This window comes from Dipodomys merriami, unplaced genomic scaffold, assembly GCF_024711535.1.
Source record: "Dipodomys merriami isolate MVZ:Mamm:240054 unplaced genomic scaffold, mDipMer1.0.p SCAF_49, whole genome shotgun sequence".
NCBI lineage: Eukaryota > Metazoa > Chordata > Mammalia > Rodentia > Heteromyidae > Dipodomys > Dipodomys merriami.
The window spans coordinates 9,784,947-9,804,061 of record NW_027206057.1 but is presented as its reverse complement, the minus strand read 5'-3'; the positions used below and the strand labels follow the sequence as shown (position 1 = coordinate 9,804,061).

General features: G+C 40.5%; 1 protein-coding gene across 2 annotated transcripts in view; it reads right to left on the bottom strand.

The window, feature by feature from the left end:
• Positions 1 to 19,115, bottom strand: part of LOC138809252 (aldehyde oxidase 3-like) — a 93,066-nt gene that overhangs the window by 13,467 nt on the left and 60,484 nt on the right. Inside the window, exons 28-31 of one of the 2 annotated variants that reach the window (XM_069995772.1) lie at positions 18,457 to 18,585; positions 16,142 to 16,216; positions 14,973 to 15,025; positions 11,148 to 11,262 (exon numbers count right to left, since the gene is read on the bottom strand). In XM_069995772.1, the coding sequence (XP_069851873.1) occupies positions 11,148 to 11,262; positions 14,973 to 15,025; positions 16,142 to 16,216; positions 18,457 to 18,585 (372 nt within the window). The remainder of the gene's footprint in view (positions 1 to 11,147; positions 11,263 to 14,972; positions 15,026 to 16,141; positions 16,217 to 18,456; positions 18,586 to 19,115) is intronic. The other variant, XM_069995773.1, reaches the window with a different exon arrangement.

Below are 19,115 nucleotides of genomic sequence, written 5' to 3'. Positions count from 1 at the left end.
ATCTGATATTAGTCTTCCTGTCTTTCTCAGTGTTTATCCTACTGAAATAAATTCCCCTTTTGCCTCACTACCACTTGTTTCTCTACTGTTGAGATTTCTTTTTTTTTTAATATTTTAAAATATTTAACATTTTAATATTTTTGGATGGAGGTTTCCAAGGTGATTATAAAATGCCTCAGCAAAGTGGTGACAGTAAAGCTCATACAAATAGCAACTATTAGTGTTAAAACATTGTACTTGGAATAAATAAAATCACAGGTTATTAAGTAATAATTATAGAATTATTGGAATCTATTAGAATTTTGGAAGTTTATAAATATGTAATACTATAAAATTGTAAATTTTGACCTTAATCGCTCCTAATATTACAAAGCCATTTACCATAGCAATTATAGAAATAAATAATAATGTGGGAATGGGATGGTAGCATATCAAGTGAAAGAAAACAGGCTATTAAATGTTGTTCTAATAGCTATAATGTGGCCTTGTTTGTGCTCTATTAGATAAATGTCCAGAAGTGGAATTGTTGGGTCATAGGGAAGCTCTATGTTTAATCTCTTGAGGAACCTCCATACTGCTTTCCAGAGTAGTTGAACAAGTTTACATTCCCACCAAGAGGGCAATAGAGTTCTCTTTTGGCCACATCCACAACAGAGTTGGTTAGTGTTAGTTTTCTTGATACTGGCCATTTTAACTGTGGTGAGAATCTCAATGTTGTTTTGATTTGCCTTTTCTTTATGGCCAGAGATGTTCCATGTCTATTGACATCCTTACTTCTTCTTCTGCGTAGTTTTTTTTAAGTCATTAAAACCCATGGATAAATGGATCAAGAAAATATGGAATATATATACAATGGAATTCTACTCATCTGTAAGAAAGAATATTGTACCATTCATAAGGAAATGGAGAGACTTGGAGAAAAATTATAGTAAGTGAAGGAAGCCAGACTCAGAGAAACATAGGTTGTATGGTTTCCTTCAGTTGTGGTAGCTAGAATGGACCTATAAACCTACCATTAGATCCTGAGGGCTCTGACCTGTGAGTGCATTAATCCCTTGATAGATCCATATTATGAGGCCTTATTGGAAAAAAGGTGAAAGATAAGAGGCACGCCTCATTGAAGGAAGCAAATCATCGAGGTTATGTACTTGAGGCCTGTGTCTTACCCTGGCCTCTTCCTGTACCACCTCTGTTTCCTGTTGCCATGAGGTGAAGAAGGTTGTCTGTCACAGGCTTCCATTACTATCACTGTGGTGTTCTGCCCAAAGTGTTAAAAGGAAAAGCAATCACAGACTCAATCTTCTGAAACTGTGAGCTAAGCAAATCTTTCTCCCTTACATTGCGATGTCAAGTTATTTTTGTCACTGCAATGAAAATCTACCAAATACATCATCAACATACCATTCCTAGTATTTTACACTTCCACTGAAACTTCTATTTGACATATGCTAAGGCATTTCAATTTTCCCTTCATTTTCTTTGGCTATATATCTTATTGGGTTATATTCTCAGTGAATTCCTCAGTATGATTTTTTGATACAATAATTCTCTTTTTCACTAGGTCTGGCCTCCTCAGCTTTTTCTAGGTTCCACGACTGTATATTTTATTGTAAACATTTTGTTCATTTTTTCATACATACTTATTTTTGATTCATAGTTATCAATACTGTACAGAGGGGTTACAATTACATGGGCAAGATAATGAGTACATTTCTTATCAAGCATTGTTGCCTCCCCCTTTGTTTCCCCTTCCCATCCCTTCCCATCTCTCCCTCCCCACCCCTTACCCCACCAAAGTTGTATTAGTTTTTCATTGTGTGCTTTCAAACTTTCAATTTGCAAGCTTTTCTTCTATGGAATGTCTTTTGTTTTCTCTTCCCCCACTATTCACCTCTGGTGGTTTTGTGTTTGCTGTTGTCTGGTTCTTTGATTTAGAACCAGGTCTTCCATTAGCAGCTCTGGGTTCTCTTCTGTGGATCTAGTTAGGCCATTTCCTAGTTTCCAAGTGGCAATTGTAGCTTTTCTTGGACTTCCCTCTCCACCTCCCCAACTCCTCCTGCACCCATCCCGAACATTGTAAAGTTTGTTTTCAATATAGTGTCCTGTACATCTCATCATCACAATGGGTCAGCCTGCATCCTCATTTAAGCATTCTGCAATATCCCTTCCTCTCCCCACATTACAAAAATATATATACAAGGTGCAGAGCACCAGCATCAAATCCAGTGAAAACAGGGGTTATACCATGGGGGAAAGAACATACAATAGAGACAAAAAAACCACATAGTGTATTATAAGTACATTGAAAATAATAGCAAGAAAGAAAAAAAAACCTCTTGTGTCCCTGTCTTGGGGTATATTTTGCTTAACATTATCTCTTATGGTTGTATGTACATAGCCTTTGACCTACTCTGCTTATACTAGTCACTGCAAACAATGGAAACCATGGGACCTATGTTTCTTTGGGCCTGGCTTACTTCACTTAATATGATTTTTTCCCAAGTCTTTCCATTTCCTAACAAATGGGGCAATGTCATTTTCTCTGATGGAGGCATAGAATTCCATTGTGTATATATACACATTTTCTTGATCCATTCATCTACTGAGGGGCATCTGGGTTGGTTCCATATCTTAGCTATTGTAAATAATGCTGCAATAAATATGGTTGGGCTGGTAGCTTTGGTATGACCTTGTTTGTGATCCTTTGGGTAAATGCCCAATAGTGGGATTGCTGGGTCATAAGGGAGCTCTATGTGGAGTCTTTTGAGGAACTCCATACTGCTTTGCAGAGTAGTTGAACAAGTTTACACTCCCACCAACAATGCAGTAGGGTTCCCTTTTGACCACATCCCCTCCAGGATCTGTTGTTACTAGATTTCTTGATTATAGCCATTCTAGCTGGGTTGAGGTGGAATCTCAGCGTTGTTTTGATTTGCATTTCTTTTATGGCTAGAGAGGTTGAGCATTTCTTTATATGTCTATTGGCCATTCTTATTTCTTCTTCAGAGAAGTCTCTCTTTAAGTCTTTAGCCAATTTGTTAATGGAGCAGTTGTTTCTTTGAGGATTTGTTGTTAGGGGATTTAGTTTTTTGAGTTCTAAGTATATTTTAGATATGAGACCCTTGTCCATTGTATGGCTAGTGAAGATCTTCTCCCAATCCATGGGCTTTCTGTTGATCTTGTTAGCTATATCCTTTGCCTTGCAGAATCTCTGCAGTTTCATTCAGTCCCATTTGTCCAACCTTTCTTTGATTTGTTGTGCTTCTGGGTTTCTATATTAAGAAAATTTTGGCCTGTGCCAAGAAGTCCTGGAGTTTCTCCTATTCCTTCCTGTAATGTTTTCATGGAGTCTGCTTTTATTTCGAGGTCTTTGATCCATTTGGAGTTGATTCTAGTGCAGGGTAATATATACGGATCTAGTTTTAGTTTTTTACAAATGTTTAACCAATTTTGTGAGCACCATTTACTGAAAAGGCTGTCTTCCTTCCATTCTATTTCTTTGGCTCTCTTGTGGGTTCATTTCTGGGTCTTCAGTCCTATTCCATTTGTCCTCATGTCTGTTCTTATGCCAGTACCAAGCTGTTTTGATTACTATGGCTTTGTAGTAGACTTTGAAGTTTGGAATTGATATTCCTCCAGCGCTGTCCTTTCTGCTAAGGATTGTTTTTGCTATTTGGGATCTTTTATTGTTCCATATAAATTTTTGGATTGCTTCTTCTATTTCCTTGAAGAATGATGTTGGAATGTTGTTAGGTATCGCATTGAATTTTAGATAGTCTTTGGCAGTATTGTCATTTTCACGATGTTAATCCTCCCAATCCAGGAGCATGGGAGGTTTTTCCACTTGCTTAGTTCTCTAATTTCCTTTTTCAGGTTTTTAAAGTTTTCATCATAGAGGTCCTTCACCACTTTTGTTAAGTTAACTCCTAAGTATTTTATGTTTTTGTGGGGCTATTACAAAAGGGGTTGCTTTCCTAATTTCAGTCATGCTCTTCTCATTATTGGCATACAGGAAAGCCATTGATTTCTGAGGGTTAATTTTGTACTCTGCTACTTTGCCAAAGTTTCTGATTAGCTCAAGTAACTTGGGAGTGAAATCCATGGGGTTCTTTAAATACAAGATCATGTCATCCTCAAAGAGGGAGAGTTTTACTTCATCCTTCCCTATTTGCATCCCCTTTATGTCTACATCTTGTCTTATTGTTGTAGCTAGGCATTCTAATACTAGATTGAAGAGGAGTGGGGAGAATGGACACAGTTGTCTTGTTCCTGAATTTAGAGGAAATGGCTTTAACTTTTCACCATTAAATATAATGCTGGCTATAGGTTTGTCATATATAGCCTTTACTATATTGAGGAATGTTCCATGGATTCCTAGTTTTTCCAGAGCCTTCATCATAAAGGGGTATTGGATCTTGTCAAATGCTTTTTCTGCATCTACTGAGATAACCATGTGGTTCTTATCCTTGTTCTTGTTGATGTGATGAATTATATTAATTGTTTTGCATATATTGAACCAGCTTTGCATCGCTGAAATGAATCCTGTTTGATCGTGGTGTATGATTCTTTTGATGAGTTGTTGAAGTCGACTGGCCAAGATTTTGTTGAGAAGTTTTGCGTTGATATTTATCAAAGAAATGGGTCTATAGTTCTCTTTCTTTGATGAGACCCTGCCTGGTTTTGGGATGAGGGTTATGCTGGCTTCATAAAAAAAGTGTGGTAGTGAATTTTTGCTTTCTGGACTTTTCTTGGGTGGGAGGTCTTTATTGCTGCTTCTATTTTGATGCTTGATATGTGTGTTAAGTTGTTTTAAATCATCTTGGTTTAGTTTGGGCATGTCAATATTTGCTACAAATTTGTTCATATCTTTCAGATTCTCAAACATAGCATAAATGTTTGAGAAGTATCCCCTTATTATGTTATGAATCTTGGCTGTTTCTGTAGTGATGTTTCCATTCTCATCTCTGAGTTTGTTTATTTGGGTGTGTTCTCTTTTTTTCTCATATGATTTGTTAAGAGTCTGTCAATTGTATTAATTTTTTTGAAGAACCAACCCTTTGTTTAGTTCATTCTTTCTACAGTTTTTTGGTACTCTAATTCATTTAATTCAAATTTAATTTTATTTATTTGTTTCTGTTTACTGGATTGGGGTTTAGCTTGTTGTTCTTTTTCAAGGAGCTTTAGGTGCCTTATTAAATTGTTGGTTTCAGATCTCTCCAATTTGTTGATGTAGGAACTCAGAGCTATAAACTTGCCTCTGAGTACTGCCTTTGCTGTGTCCCAGAGGATCTGGTAATTTGAGTGATCATTTTTGTTGAATATCATGAACACTTGAATTTCCTTTCTAATCTCTTCCATGATGCATTGGTGGTTCAACAGTGTGTTGTTCAGCCTCTATGTGTTACAGGATTTCCTTTGGTGTTAAATTCTAATTTTATTTCCTTGTGGTCTGAGACATTGCAGGGTATAATTTTGATGTTTCTGATTTGCTTTGTGGCCTAGAATGTGGTCTGTTTTGGAGAATATTCCATGTGCTGCTGAGAAGGTGTAATCTGATGCTGCTGGGTGAAATATTAGGTAGATGTCCATTAAGTCTAGTTGATCTATGCAGATTTTAAGATCCGAGGTTTCTCTGTTGAATTTTTTTCCGGGTTGATCTATCTAGTGGGGATAGTGGTGTATTAAAGTCCCCCACAATTAATGTCTTTGGATCTATGTGAGATTTGAGGGAAAGTAGTGCTTCTTGGATAAATTTCCGTGCTCTATTACTTGGTGAGTAGATGTTTAGAATCGTAATATCCTCCTGTAGTTGAGATCCCTTAATTAGTATTTAGTGACCTTCTTTATCCATTCTCACTGTTTTAATTTGAAGTCTATTTTATCTGATATTAGGATTGCAACTCCTGCCTGTTTATGGGGGCCATTTGCTTGATATATTTTATTCTAGCCCTTCATTTTCAGAATATGTTTATTTTTGTGGGTAAGGTGTGTCTCTTGAAAACAGCAGATAGAAGGATCTTGCTTTCTGATCCAACTGGACAATCTATGTCACTTAATTGGAGAGTTAAGACCATTAATGTTAAGGGTTAGGACTGAGAGGTGTCTGTTTGCCCCTACATTTTTATCCATATTTTGGGGGGAAGCTGTGCTTTGGCTGTTCTTGTTGTGATTACATATTTCTCTGTTTGTGGACTGCTTCATGGCCTATATTCTGTTCTCGTTGGTTTTCTATGTGTAGAGCGGCTTTGAGGATTTTTTGGAGAGCTGGTTTGGTAGAGATATATTGCTTCAGATTTTCCTTGCTGTGGAAGGTTTTTATTTGTCCTTCTGCTATGAATGAGAGCTTAGCTGGGTAGATTATGCTTGGTTGGTAGTTATTTGACTTTAGGGCATGGCATCCCTCTTTCCAGGCCATCCTTGCTTTTATGGTACCTGTGAGAAGTCTGAGGTGATTCTGATTGGGTTACCTTTATATGTGATTGTTCTCTTCTCCCTGACAGCTTTAAGAATTCTTTCTTTAGTGGCTATTGAGTCGGTATGCATTATAATGTGGCAGTGGGATGACCTGTTCTGGTCTGGTCTATTTGGGGTTCTAAAAGCTTCTTGTATTGGATGGGCCTGTCCTTTTGTATATTTGGGAAGTTCTCTGCTAGGATTCTGCTGAATATATTTCCTAATCCATTGACTTCCCTCTCCAGGCCCTCCTGTATACCTATTGTTCTCAAATTAGGCTTTCTGAATATATCCTGTATTTCCTGCAGTGATCTTTCATGCTTTTAGTTTTGTTATGAATAATTGTGTGCTCCTTCTCTATGGAGTATAAACTGTCTTCAGCCTCCAATATTCTTTCTTCGGCCTCCTCCATTCTACTATGAAGGCTTTTTACTTTGGTGTCTTTCACCTTTGCTTCTTGTTGGTCTTTCTTAATGGTGGCCAGCTCCTTATTAAGGTTTTCTTTTAAGTCTTGAATAGATTGCCTTACCTCCTGGAGTTGGTTCTCAGACTTTTCTTTCCACTCCTTAATCTGGGTTCCTATCTTTTCATTAGCTTCTTTGTCCTTCTGCTGGAGTTACTTTATCTTTTTATTTGTGGAGGCCATGAAGTCATCTATTAGCTTCTGGTTGGCCTCATCACATTCTCTAATAACCCTATGCAAGGTGTCCAATTTTTCATTCAGCAGGTTTACCAGCCATGCTTTTAATCTATCTTGAGCATTATCCTCTAGGTTATTCTGGGACTGCTCTGTAGCTTGTTTATGTAGAGATGATGTTAGTGTTTGTTGATTGGCCATGTTCCTTGTGTTTCTGTGGTTAGTTCTCTCCATTTGGAGACAAGAACCACACTGATACAACAGTAGGACTGGAGCCAACCCGGAGTTGTGTAGATGTATAGATCTGAGGGTTTCAAAGTTATGTGTAGGTGTGTTCCTATTTAGCTCTCTTTTTCTTTGCTTGGAGAGGGATATTGTGGCTTCAGGGTTGGGATTATGTATAGTTGTAACTTTTGAGACAACTTGGGTTTGGCTGATAAGTAAACTGCTCCTTAGAGTTAACAAGATGGGCCCCTTATACTCAAAATAGTCAAATGGAACCAATTTTATGGTCAAATATAGAACCAACTGTAAGTTGGTTCAGATATAAACCATTAGGGATCAATGGGCTGGTGCAGATGGAGAAGTAAAGGGTTAGGATTGGTTCAAGTTTAGAAGAGGACTTAGGTATAATGATAGTAGAGGGGTAAGAACAGCTTAGGGGAGGGGGATGTGTAGGTGGAAGAGAATAAAGACCTTGTTACCAAGTGTAAGAGGTGGAAAAGAATTCGAAGAAAGGTTATGTAGGGAGTAGCTTAGAGATCGAGATGAAGGTAAGAAAAAGAAGTTATATGTAAGTGCATTTGGGGGACTTGTTGAGATTAGAGAAATATTATTCAGATATTATTGGAGAGTCGCCTAATCTAAGTTAACTCCTGTAATTATTGTTTACACATATAGAATGAGGCCTTACTTTGTGTATAGAACTAGAGAGGGTAGCTCTGATGGAGTAGTAGTATAATGTGGAGAGAAAGGAGAAGGGGAGAGTGGGAGGAAAAGAAAGAAGAAAAGAAAAAGAAAAACTCTACAACTTAGGAAATTGGAAAGTGGGAGAAAAAAACAATAATGAAAAATAGAAGCTTTAAGTGGAATAGCAAATCCTAAATCACAATACACATAAGTAACACATAGAAATAAAAACAATCAACAGAGATAAAAACGAATAAAACAAAACAAAAACAAGAACATAAAACTAAAGGATGGGTTTTTCGGGTTCTTTGGAGGAGCTTTAGTCTCCCCATAGTCCTCAGAGCAGATTCCTGATAGAACCTTGTATGCCTTGCTGTAGTCCACTTTCCTTGTGGCTTGGTTGGGAGCAGATGGCCTTTTGATGGGGGAGGGTGCCTGCTGTCTATACTCCCACTCTCAGGCCTGGTGGAAGTGAATTTTGGGGGTTTCAGGTTTCTAAGCTGCTATCTTAGGCCTGCAGCTGTGTTCCCAGGCTTTCCCAGGTAGCCACAGGAGCCTTAGGTACAGAGCTTCTTAGGTACAGAGCTTATGTCGTGTTCTGTTCTGGTATGATCCCTCCATTTTGGATGGGGGCTTGGGTCAGAGGGCTTTGGGATCCCACAGGGAATTGCTACCCAGGGAGAGGACCCAGCTGGGTTACTCACGAGGTCTGTAGCTGGTGGTGTGCTGGACCACACAGCCTGTGCTGTGGCCGGTAGGATGGAGCTGGCAGGTTCTCAGTCAGAGGGTCTGGGTGTTGGCAGGTGCAGGTGGAGGAGGGGGTGGCTCTGCTGATGCTGAAGGGTCTCCTCTGTGGCAGCGTGGGGGGTCCTGGCGCTGGGGGAGCCAGGTGGAGGTTCATGCAGCCGGCTGGTGTGGGCTGAGGGGTCCGTCCTGGTCTGCAGCAGAGGAGGTGGGAGGTGGCCGGCCGGCCGGTGGCAAGCAGCCTTGGGGTGGCTGCTTGTGGTTGCTAGGTGAGTCTGCGGAGATGCCTGTAGCAGCTTGGTGGTACTATGGCTGTGAGAGCCGGTGGGGAAGGAGCAGGTCCCAGCAGAGGGCCCAGTCAGCAGGGTGGTTGGCCCATGGAGCTTAGAGGGATGGATTGGCTGAGGCTGCGGCTTCCTGGGAGCCTTGTGCGGGGTTGGCAGGGGTGGGGGCACTTGGGGACCCCGCCAGCGCTGTAGTCAAGGGCTGACTTTGGGGGCCTGCCCGGTGGTGCCAATTTCTGGCGATTGTAGTGGCGATTGTATTGCTGAGTTTGCTCCTCCCTGGGGCCGTTTGCAGGCTCGGAGGTCTTCACCAGATTCCCTCCTAACTTTCCAGGGGTCTAGGGCTGAGTGCCTTCTTCAGTTTCTGGGTGCTCCTCTGCTTAAAGTCTGCAGAGAGTCCCGGAGCCGCGTGCAGCAGATGCTCTGCAGAGGTCCCGTTCACTGTCTCTCTTTTCTCCTTCTTATTTGCCTGCTAGGATAGTCCTCTGGTAGTAGAAAAAGTCTTTAGGTATTGAAAGTTTGATTGAAGTAGATCTCTTGAGGTAAAGTGTGAGTGTGCCCCTAGACCTTCTTTTGGTCAGAGACACGTAGTGGGGCTACCTGTGAAATCACTGCCATCTTCTCCCAAATCGAAAATTTACCCTTTTTTTTTTCCGTTGTTGTTGGTTGTGGGGCTTGAACTCTGGGCCTGAGTGCTGCCCCTCAGCTCTTCAGCTCAAGGCTAGCACTCTACCACTTGAGTCACAGCACTACTTCCAGTTTTCTGGTGGTTTATTGGAGATAAGAGTCTCATGGACTTTCCTGCCTGGGCTGGCTTTGAACCACAATCCTCAGATCTCAGTCTCCTGAGTAGCTAGGATTATAGGTGTGAGCCACTGGTACCTGGTCATTGCGTTCATTTTGTTCAAGATCTGAAACAGCAATGGTATGTTGAGGATTATGGGATTTAGTGTCTGAATCTGTGATATTTGAGTGTTTGTGTACCATTGGGTAGGTATAACTTTGAAAGGGTGACTTAACCTCAGTGAGCCTCAATCTTCTCTTCTATATGATGGGAATACCAATAACATCCAGCTCACGGAATTGTTATGGAGATCAATGAGGTAAGTTACTGGAAAGGTCTTTGCTAATTGCCAAAGGAATACAAAAGAAAACTCGTGATATATAATTTTTATGATACTATAATACTGATGTGCTACAGAAAAAGTTAAAATTTCACTAATTCAATGACCATTTATTGAACCTACTGGGCTAGACTCTGGAAAAATAAAGCTGAGTGAAACATGAATTTGGTCCCCCAAGGTAGGAGTGGCCATTGTTTTCCTCTTTTCATGTTTTCACCAAGTGCTTCATTTATTTTCCACCCAAAATATATATTGTATGTGATACCTCCTTCCAGTTTCTATAACTGCTCTTTAGGCTTGGGCACTTATCTCTTGCTTAGATTATTGCAGCAACCTCTACAGGGACCTTCTTGCCTTCTGGTTCTATGGTAGACCAACCTTTCCACCCAAACTCATCCTCTAAACAGCCTCCAAACTGACCTATCTACATCATAGGCTTAACCATGACTTTCTTCTGTTGAAAATCTGTCATTGGCTTCTTGCTGCTGAAAGTGCTGAAAGATAAATACCATGTGTGTCAGTGGTTTGACACATGGCCATGATCCTTAACTCTTAGCTTTGTCTCTTAAAAATTCCTTATTTGTCCTTTCTGAGTGGCATCGTCTGGCTTACTCAGGCAGTGGATTGTTAATGCTGTTTGCTCTAGATAAAAAAAATATTATCTGCCACCTCTTCTGCCTGTATGATTTATCTTTTCGGTTACTTGCTCTATTGGCCAAATTTCAACCTCTTGTCTTCAGGTTGAGTTGAGAAAAATGCTTACTAGTAATTCCTGACTTCAGTTGTTTATATAAGCTAAAGAGGTTTAATGTACTATTTCAAGAAAGATTATACCACTTGAATATGTCAGTAACAAAACTGGGTGAGATTACTCATTTTTCCACTAGCTTGCTGGTATCCGTATCCAGTATTTGATGTATGGTGGACAAACAAAGGTAAGTCTCATAATTTCTATTACAAATTCACAATATCAGTGATTTGGTATTTTCTGCTTACCTTGTGGGCACCTGTCAGACAGTCAATTTCAACTTCTGAACAAGCAGCTCCAAAAACGAAGTAAGGATAAATGTCACCTTCTCCCTTCTCCCAGTCCATGTGAACTTCATAGCCCCTGAAAAGACAAAGTCCATTCTGTAGTCAGGTTTGTGGGACTTACAGGGGACCATCTTTAAGAATGGCTGAATGGGAGAAATGAGATTGGTTTAGAGGTAAGCTATGCCACACACCCAAAATGTCATGCTCCTCAAGGTTCTACCTAGGAGTTAGAGCAGCGAAGGGACATTGTCCCATCATGAGGAGTACAATCCATTCCACATTCAACAAAAGAGGTATCACTTTTAACTTGAAGCAAGAGTAAACATTGTGAAGCTATTCCATTATATATCTGCATTTTTTTGTCGGTCTTGGGGCCTGAACTCTGGGCTTGGGCACTGTCCCTCAGCTCTTCAGCTCAAGGCTAGCACTCTACCACTTGAGCCACAGTGCCACTTCTGGCTTTTTCTACTTATGTGGTGCTGAGGAATCGAACCCAGGGCTGCATACATGCAAGACAAGCACTCTACCACTGAGCCACCTTCCCAGCCTCTATGTCTGCATTTTTAAAATAACCAATATAATGTTGATGATTGCAATTAAATAATGGAAAAAATACAAAATAATCTGTTTCCTTCCTTCCTTCCTTCCTTCCTTCCTTCCTTCCTTCCTTCCTTCCTTCCTTCCTTCCTTCCTTCCTCCTCTCTCTCTTTTGTGGCTTAAACAACAGAAATTTATTTTCTCACAACTTTGAGTAACAAAAACAAAGATCAAGGTGCCAGCAGGTTGTTCTGGGTTAAGTCTCTGTCTTCTCACACATAGTCTATTGCTATGTCCTCTCATAGTCTTTTCTTTGTGTTTTTTCACCCCTGTTGTTTCTTTCTCTTCTTATAGGGACACTAGTCCTTTTGAATTAGGGATCACCTATATGATCTCAGTTAACCTTAGTTATCTTCTTAAAATCTCTCTAAATACAGTTCTACTTAGGGCTATGCCTTCAAACCATGAATTTTAAGGAGGTATAATTAAATCCACAACTTATTATAAACAAAGTGCTAAAACTAAAGTCTTGATGGAACACAGATAACATACATACATATGTTATGTATTTACATATGCATTTATATGTCTATACAAATATTTGTGTATATATGTATGCAAATATATGTACATATTCTATTATGTTATAGATATGAATAATACAGATTTTTTTTACTTTGCTAAAAATGTAACTCATGGGACAGTCATGTTTATCATTCTTGTGATCTGTTGTTCCAAAATACACAGTCACAATATGAATGCTGATTATATTTTGGCTAAGTTCTAGCTTCTTGCCCAAGAACACACCTAGACATGATCTAGCTTCTTGTCATAGCTGGTGTGGCAGGCTACATACTACTACTTCTTTTGAGACACAGTCTCATTGACTTTTCTGTTAGGGTTGTCCTAGAACCACAGACCTCCCAATCTCAGCCTCTTGTGCTGGAATGATAGGCATGAGCCATTGTGCCTGGCTACGGACTAAGAAGGAGTTTTGCAAACTTTCCTGCCTAGTCTGACCTTGAACAACACTTTTCTCGTTCCCAGCCTCCAGGTAGCCAGGATTTATAGACATGAATTAATGGTTCCAGGACTACAGTAATTCTTTTTTTTTTTTTTTGTCGGTTGTGGGCCTGAACTCTGGGCCTAGGCGCTGTCCCATAGCTCTTCAGCTCAAGGCTAGAGCTCTACCACTTGAGCCACATCACCACTTCTGGCTTTGTCTGCTTATATGGTGCTGAGGAATGGAGCCCAGAGCCTCATGCATGCAAGGCAAGCACTCTACCACTGAGCTACCTTCCCAGTCCCCCCAGAGTAATTCTTAAGAGAGGATTCTGGCAGTTTCTACCAAAACCAATCAGAAATAAAACCATTTATGATCCTAGAAGGTAAATTGTTTAGCAATACCAATAAGACAGTAAGTTTTAAGGTAGTTTTAATTGCATATGTCAGAAACAGGTTAATGGAAAATATTTTGTTACTTGAACAAAGGCATTGCAATAGAGGTCTATCCAAAGATAGCCATTGAGGGAGGGGATTCGGAAGCCAGGAGGCTGAGTGCATAGTAAAAAGGCAATTCAGACTTTGGGTACTAAAATATGGTGGGCAAAGGAAGCGGAATGATGAAACCATAGCTCAATGTAAGAAGTAAGAGAGGGCCTCTGTTTGCTGTTGTTCTTTGAGCAAGTGGAGCATATTTATAAGGGGAAGTTAATAAAGTAGAGGAAATATGCAGAGAGAGAGAATAGTTGAAGGAGCTAAGGTGGTCTCAGGAGAGCCTGGAAGAAAGAAGACTATCAGGCAATGAAAAGGTCCACGTAAAAGGAAAGAGGGGTTCTGTAGTGAGGCGGAGGTGGGAAGGAAAATGAAGTGGCAACGCAGACGACTGAGCATGAGGGGAGCAAAAAGGTGGGCGAGGCTTTTCTTTTTGCCTGTTGGTTCATTGCTGTTTCTTCAGCTTCCAGGGTAATGAGACGTCATGAACATTCATTAAATATCAATGAAGTGGGTAGAGCATGGAAACAGGTATTTGTATTAGTGAAAGAAATCAAGATCTGGGTTTTGATGATTTCTTTTAAATTTACTTCAAGATTTCAAGTAATTGCTTTCTCCTAAATTTACTTCGAGACTTCCTATAATTGCTTGGTTCCATTGATTTTGGCATTTTCTTCAATAGGATAAAGAAAGCTATACTGTCCATAGAAGACTCGGATAGATGGTAGAAAAAAGCCAAAGGTCAACAAAAGGAGATTATTTCACAGTCCTTGTTTAGATCTTCAGCTGTTGGGCTAGTACATGGATGCGTTTCTCTCTACTTCCTGGTCTCCCTCTTTGTAATGATTTCCATCCTTTATATCCTCCCACACAGTAGTATCTTTGCCTTCCATGGTCTTGACATGTCATCAGTGGATGTTGGGCCCTTTTAGTTGTAGTTACCTAAATTCACATTCTTTCTCTGAAATACTGGCATTACAGATGACCTCCAGACCCACCTTATCTACCTGCCCTACCACTGATGGGAACTGTGTCTTTATAGGCATCAGGATGCAATATTGCCCTCCCTGAGAGATGGGCCAGGCCTGTGTATTCTTATGTGCTAAGAAGGGAGTTTGCTTTTTGTTTGTTTGTAAAACCTCTCTGCTGCAAATTCCTTTCTTCTGATGAACTTTGCTTCATTCCTCACACTATTTGTTTGGACTTCATCTCTGGCTTAACTAATAGCTCTAATAACTAAACATCCATTTGTCAAGAGTAGAGAGCTGTCATTTTATTCAATGCACAGTATATAAACATTGAACTGCATAACTTGAGAGTAGGGATGGGAGGAGGACTAATTGGGGAGAAAGGGTGACATTGATCAAGATGTATTGTACCCATAACCTGGTTTATGAAATTGTAACCTCTTTATACAACTACTTAACAATAATTTAAAAAAAACAGTGCTGAATCATACCAGGCAGTACTAAAAGTTTTAGAAAAAAATCCCTTCACTTTGAGCTGTCCACATTTTGTACAGGACCACTAATATCAAATTTTTAACCTGGTAGCTGCTTTATGAGTAATAACTCATATAGGAAGTTATTGATCTACCTTCCTGCCATGACATAATACCTCCCTCTCTTTCAATAAAACTAAAATAAGCAATAATAGGCTTAATATTGAAAATGTAAACAACCAAGCACACCTTTCCAAAGATCCTTGTCTGTTCTTAGAGCAAATAACTTTAGGACAACACCAGATACTCCTTACCTGAAATATCCAGTGGCAGAGAGACTAATACTTTGAGTAAAAGCTTCATTGACCTGTAAAAGAAGAATAATATTCAAGGAGAAATATACAACTGGACAAAAAGAAGAAAAACACAGGAGTGATGAGTGGATTGTCCCCAGGGGGTTCTGATACATGCTCTGAGAAGTCTGATTGGCTTGTCTGGCTTCCCTGAGGAGATGAAGTCACTGTGTAGGTGGATCAATTTACAGAACAAATGGAGAGGCAAAGAAAATAAATGTCTGTGGCAGAAGTCTCAATTCAGCTCCCCAGGCAAAGTCTGACAAAGGATCTCCATCTTCCTTTCCCCATCCCCAGGGAAGTGGGCTGGTGCTAGAGCTACAGCTATCATCAGAACCATGAGAAGAGAGAACTTGGTTGGAGCAATGAAGAAGCACTGTCCTTTTGCTCCATCTATCCTGCTCCCTATAGGTTTCCCATAAAACTTCAAAATCACTTTCCCATAGCACCAATTAAGCACTCACAGAGCTTTGTAGAAACCCTGGCCCCATAATTTCTTACCTGGGTCATGTTCAGATATGAAACCTTTTCTCTGAAAGAAAAGCAACAACTAACCCTGAAGAATTCTTATCCGATTTTTTCCCCCATGAAAGCTTCAAATACTATATCAAATTAGTATTTGGGGCCTTCACTGAAGATGCTTTTTTCAAAACTTTCTAACATTGAAGCAAGAATTCCTCTTAAATGTATCGCTTTTCTTCTGTTCATATTGCTAGAAGTGAACTAGATGGCACAGGCTTTACCTTCGTTAGTAATAAATCAGCTATTGATGCATTTACCTAAGAGCAGCATTCTCAGGTAAACCAGTTTTCTGTCCAATAAGAGTGGGTTGCAAGGTGCATTGTGGGTCTACATCTGCTTTTTATTGTCTTGCTGGTATAAGTAGCAGTATAGTGCTACTTGGGAACTTTATGGAAATTCAGCATCTGAGGCTTACCCCAACCCTACCAAATCAGAATCTGGGGTTGAATAAGATGCACAGGTGCTCTGTCTGCCCCTTGAGGATAGAGAGGCACTCACTGCCTTGTGCTGGACAAGGAGGAAGAAGTCAGGCAGGATGCACCACACCAAGCATTGCTTCTACCAAGTCATTCTAAGGAATTCTGTAGGCTTCAGCCACACCCACTCACCCACTCTTCCCAGGTGCCATTAGGGTTCTGGCTGACGATGGGTTCCAGGCGTTTCATGAGGGTCTGACAGGCATTCTGCAAATCGGGCAGGACATAGAGCAAGAGAGAGTTAGAAGGTGAGGACTAACAAATATCACTTTCTCACTCTATGTCAATCATCATGTCCCCCTTGCCCCTCAGATAGCTCCCATTTGGTTTGTCTCCACATCTGGACAGGGGTCAGGCCCTGGTACCCCCTGTAAGAGTGGTACTAAGGGTAGAGTGTTGGGAGCCCCTGAGAAAAGAAACCAAGGGAACCCACAAAGAGTGCAAACTCTACTTGCCAATTAGACAAAACAACTCCATTTTTATTTTTTTTTTTATGTCAGAGTTTCATGTAAAATGTTTTGCCAAAGATTAAACAAAACTACAACCACCACTGTCCATGGCAGAGAATGTAAGAGATGTTCCAAGGTCAGGCCCAGAAAAAGGCAGCCTGGTGTAGAGAAGTGTAGAGTTTTCAATTGGAGATCCCTGGGATCAAATAATTCTGCTTCTTCTCACAATTTTTTTCTTTTTTCTTTTTGTACATTTTTTATTGTAAAAATGCTGTACAGAGGGGTTACAGTTACATGAGCAAGGTAATGAGTACATTTCCTATGGAGCATTGTTGCCTCCTCTGTTTTCCCCCTTCCCTCCACAACTCCACAGCTACATCCCTCCCCACTCCCACCGGTGAAGTGAAGTTCGTTTTCAACATAGTGGCTTGTACATCTCATTGTTACAGTGGGTCAACCTGTGACTTTTACTCCTCACACCTTGGAAATTTCATTTGTTACTTGAAGATACTAGCACTAGGTGAGCACATCTTCTAATTTTCTCAGGCCAATCCCATGAAAATTTGCTATCTTTGTGTTAACAGCAATGACTCTTTTATTATTATTATTATTATTATTATTATTATTATTATTATTATTATCATCATTATTATTATTGCTTTCCAAAGTGTCTTGGTTTGACATTGTAACTAAAAATAAAACCTGCCTGGAAAGGTTGTTTTACGTATCAAATAAGTAGCCACAGCTCTTGCTTTTCTCTATTACTTCATTCTGGAAGTACTCATTAAAGTTGTGTGGAAGAAGAGTCTGGAGCCCAAATGGCTACAGAGCCTTTAAGTTACTCTTGCCATTAGTATCAAGCTCAGCTGATCAAACCAAGGAAATCTGTTGGCTTTCAAAGTGGGCACTGAACTTGCCCTCTTCCAGATAGTAGTCCTTTGGCTCATGAAAACTTCTGCCCTCACCAGGTGCCAGTGGCTCATGCCTGTAATGGTAGCTACTCTGGAGGCTGAGATCTGAGGATCACAGTTTGAAGTCAGCCTGGGAAGAAAAGTCCGTGTAAGGACACTATATTGAAAACAAACCTTACAATGTGTGTGTGTGGGGGTGGGGTGGGGGGGGGAGGGAAGTGATGGTAGGGGGAAAATAGGAGGAGGTAACAATGCTCGCTATGAAATGTACTCATTACCCAACTCATGTAACTGTAACCCCTCTGTACAACATTTTTACAATAAAAAAAAGTCTGTGTAACTCTTATTTCCAATTAGCCAACAAAAAGCCAGAAGTGGAGCTGTGGCTCATGTGGTAGAGGTCCAGCCTTGAGTGATAAAGCTAAGGGGCAGCACTCAAGCCATGAGTTAAAGCCTCAGTAGTAGGACACACACACACACACACACACACACACACACACACACACACACACACACACACACACACGACTTCTGTTCTCTGTCTTGCTAAGAAGGCATCTGTGATGGTATTTGTTGTCATGTCAGGAGGTCTTTTCTATAGAGACTTATCACGTTGTCTTACTCATGGATAGTAAAATGGCAAGTTTGCAGAAGTGGAACCAATTACATTCAAAGACTGCAAAGAGATGCCTCATTGGTCTCACACAGAGCTCAAGATCCAGCAATCTCATCTGAGGATTCTCCCTAAGCCCTGCCTTCTATGACGGCTCCTATCAGCCAGGGAAGGAAGAAAGACTGGCTCATACACTCCACATTTCAGATAAGGCTTCGAGAAAATAGGTAATGTTGCCACCTTTGTGAAATTAGTTTTAGGAGTTCTTAAAGTAAATTAAGGAAAAATAGAATTTATGCTGTTAAAATAATACTCTGGTGCCCGCTCTGTTGGGTGCCACAGAAAAATACTAAGAGATGGTGTTTTACCATGTTCTTTCCAAAACCCATGAAAAAGCAGCAGGAGTCTTTGTCTAGGGCTCCTTGGGAAAAAGGTCTGGGGACACACAGAAGGCTAGGAGCTGTGAATCAATACCTGCACAGCCTTTCCATTGACATCTGCCCCAGTGGATGCTGCCGTGGCAATTGTGTTGGGCACAGTCATGGTGTTCATCTCGCCAAGGTGTATGTAAGACATTGGGAGCTGTAACTCACGGCTGGCCACCTGCCCAGGAAAGTAGACACATGGATGTACTGGTTCAGAGTAATAATTTAAGCCTGCTAAGTTTGTTCTGTTTTATAAAGTGATAAGGAGATTTCACCATCTATAGTTTGGATAGACATAGTCAAGTCAAATTTGTAAAGAATTTAAAAATCTTTCTCTCAACTCTATGGCCTCTCAAGTGTTAGGGGTTAGGAAAATATTCTTTGATATCACATGGCAGGGTTGAAGGAGGTTTTTCCTAAGAGAGGAGAGCCATCAAAAACAAAGCATAGATCTGCCATCTTTTAATCACCCATAGAGAGGCCTGCTGGATGGATGGCTTGGGTCCATGGCCTGGAGGAAGGACCCAGATTTATTACAGGTGCAGTGTTGGAGAAGGAAATGGCACCAGGAAGTGTGAATTCACTGTGTTGATTAGGTACAGGAATTATCTGAGAACACTGGCTGCCAGCAACTGAGCTTCAGAGCCCAGGAGAAATTCTAGCTGTTGCATTCAAAAGAAAGGAGCTGCTCACTGATCCCCTGGGAAG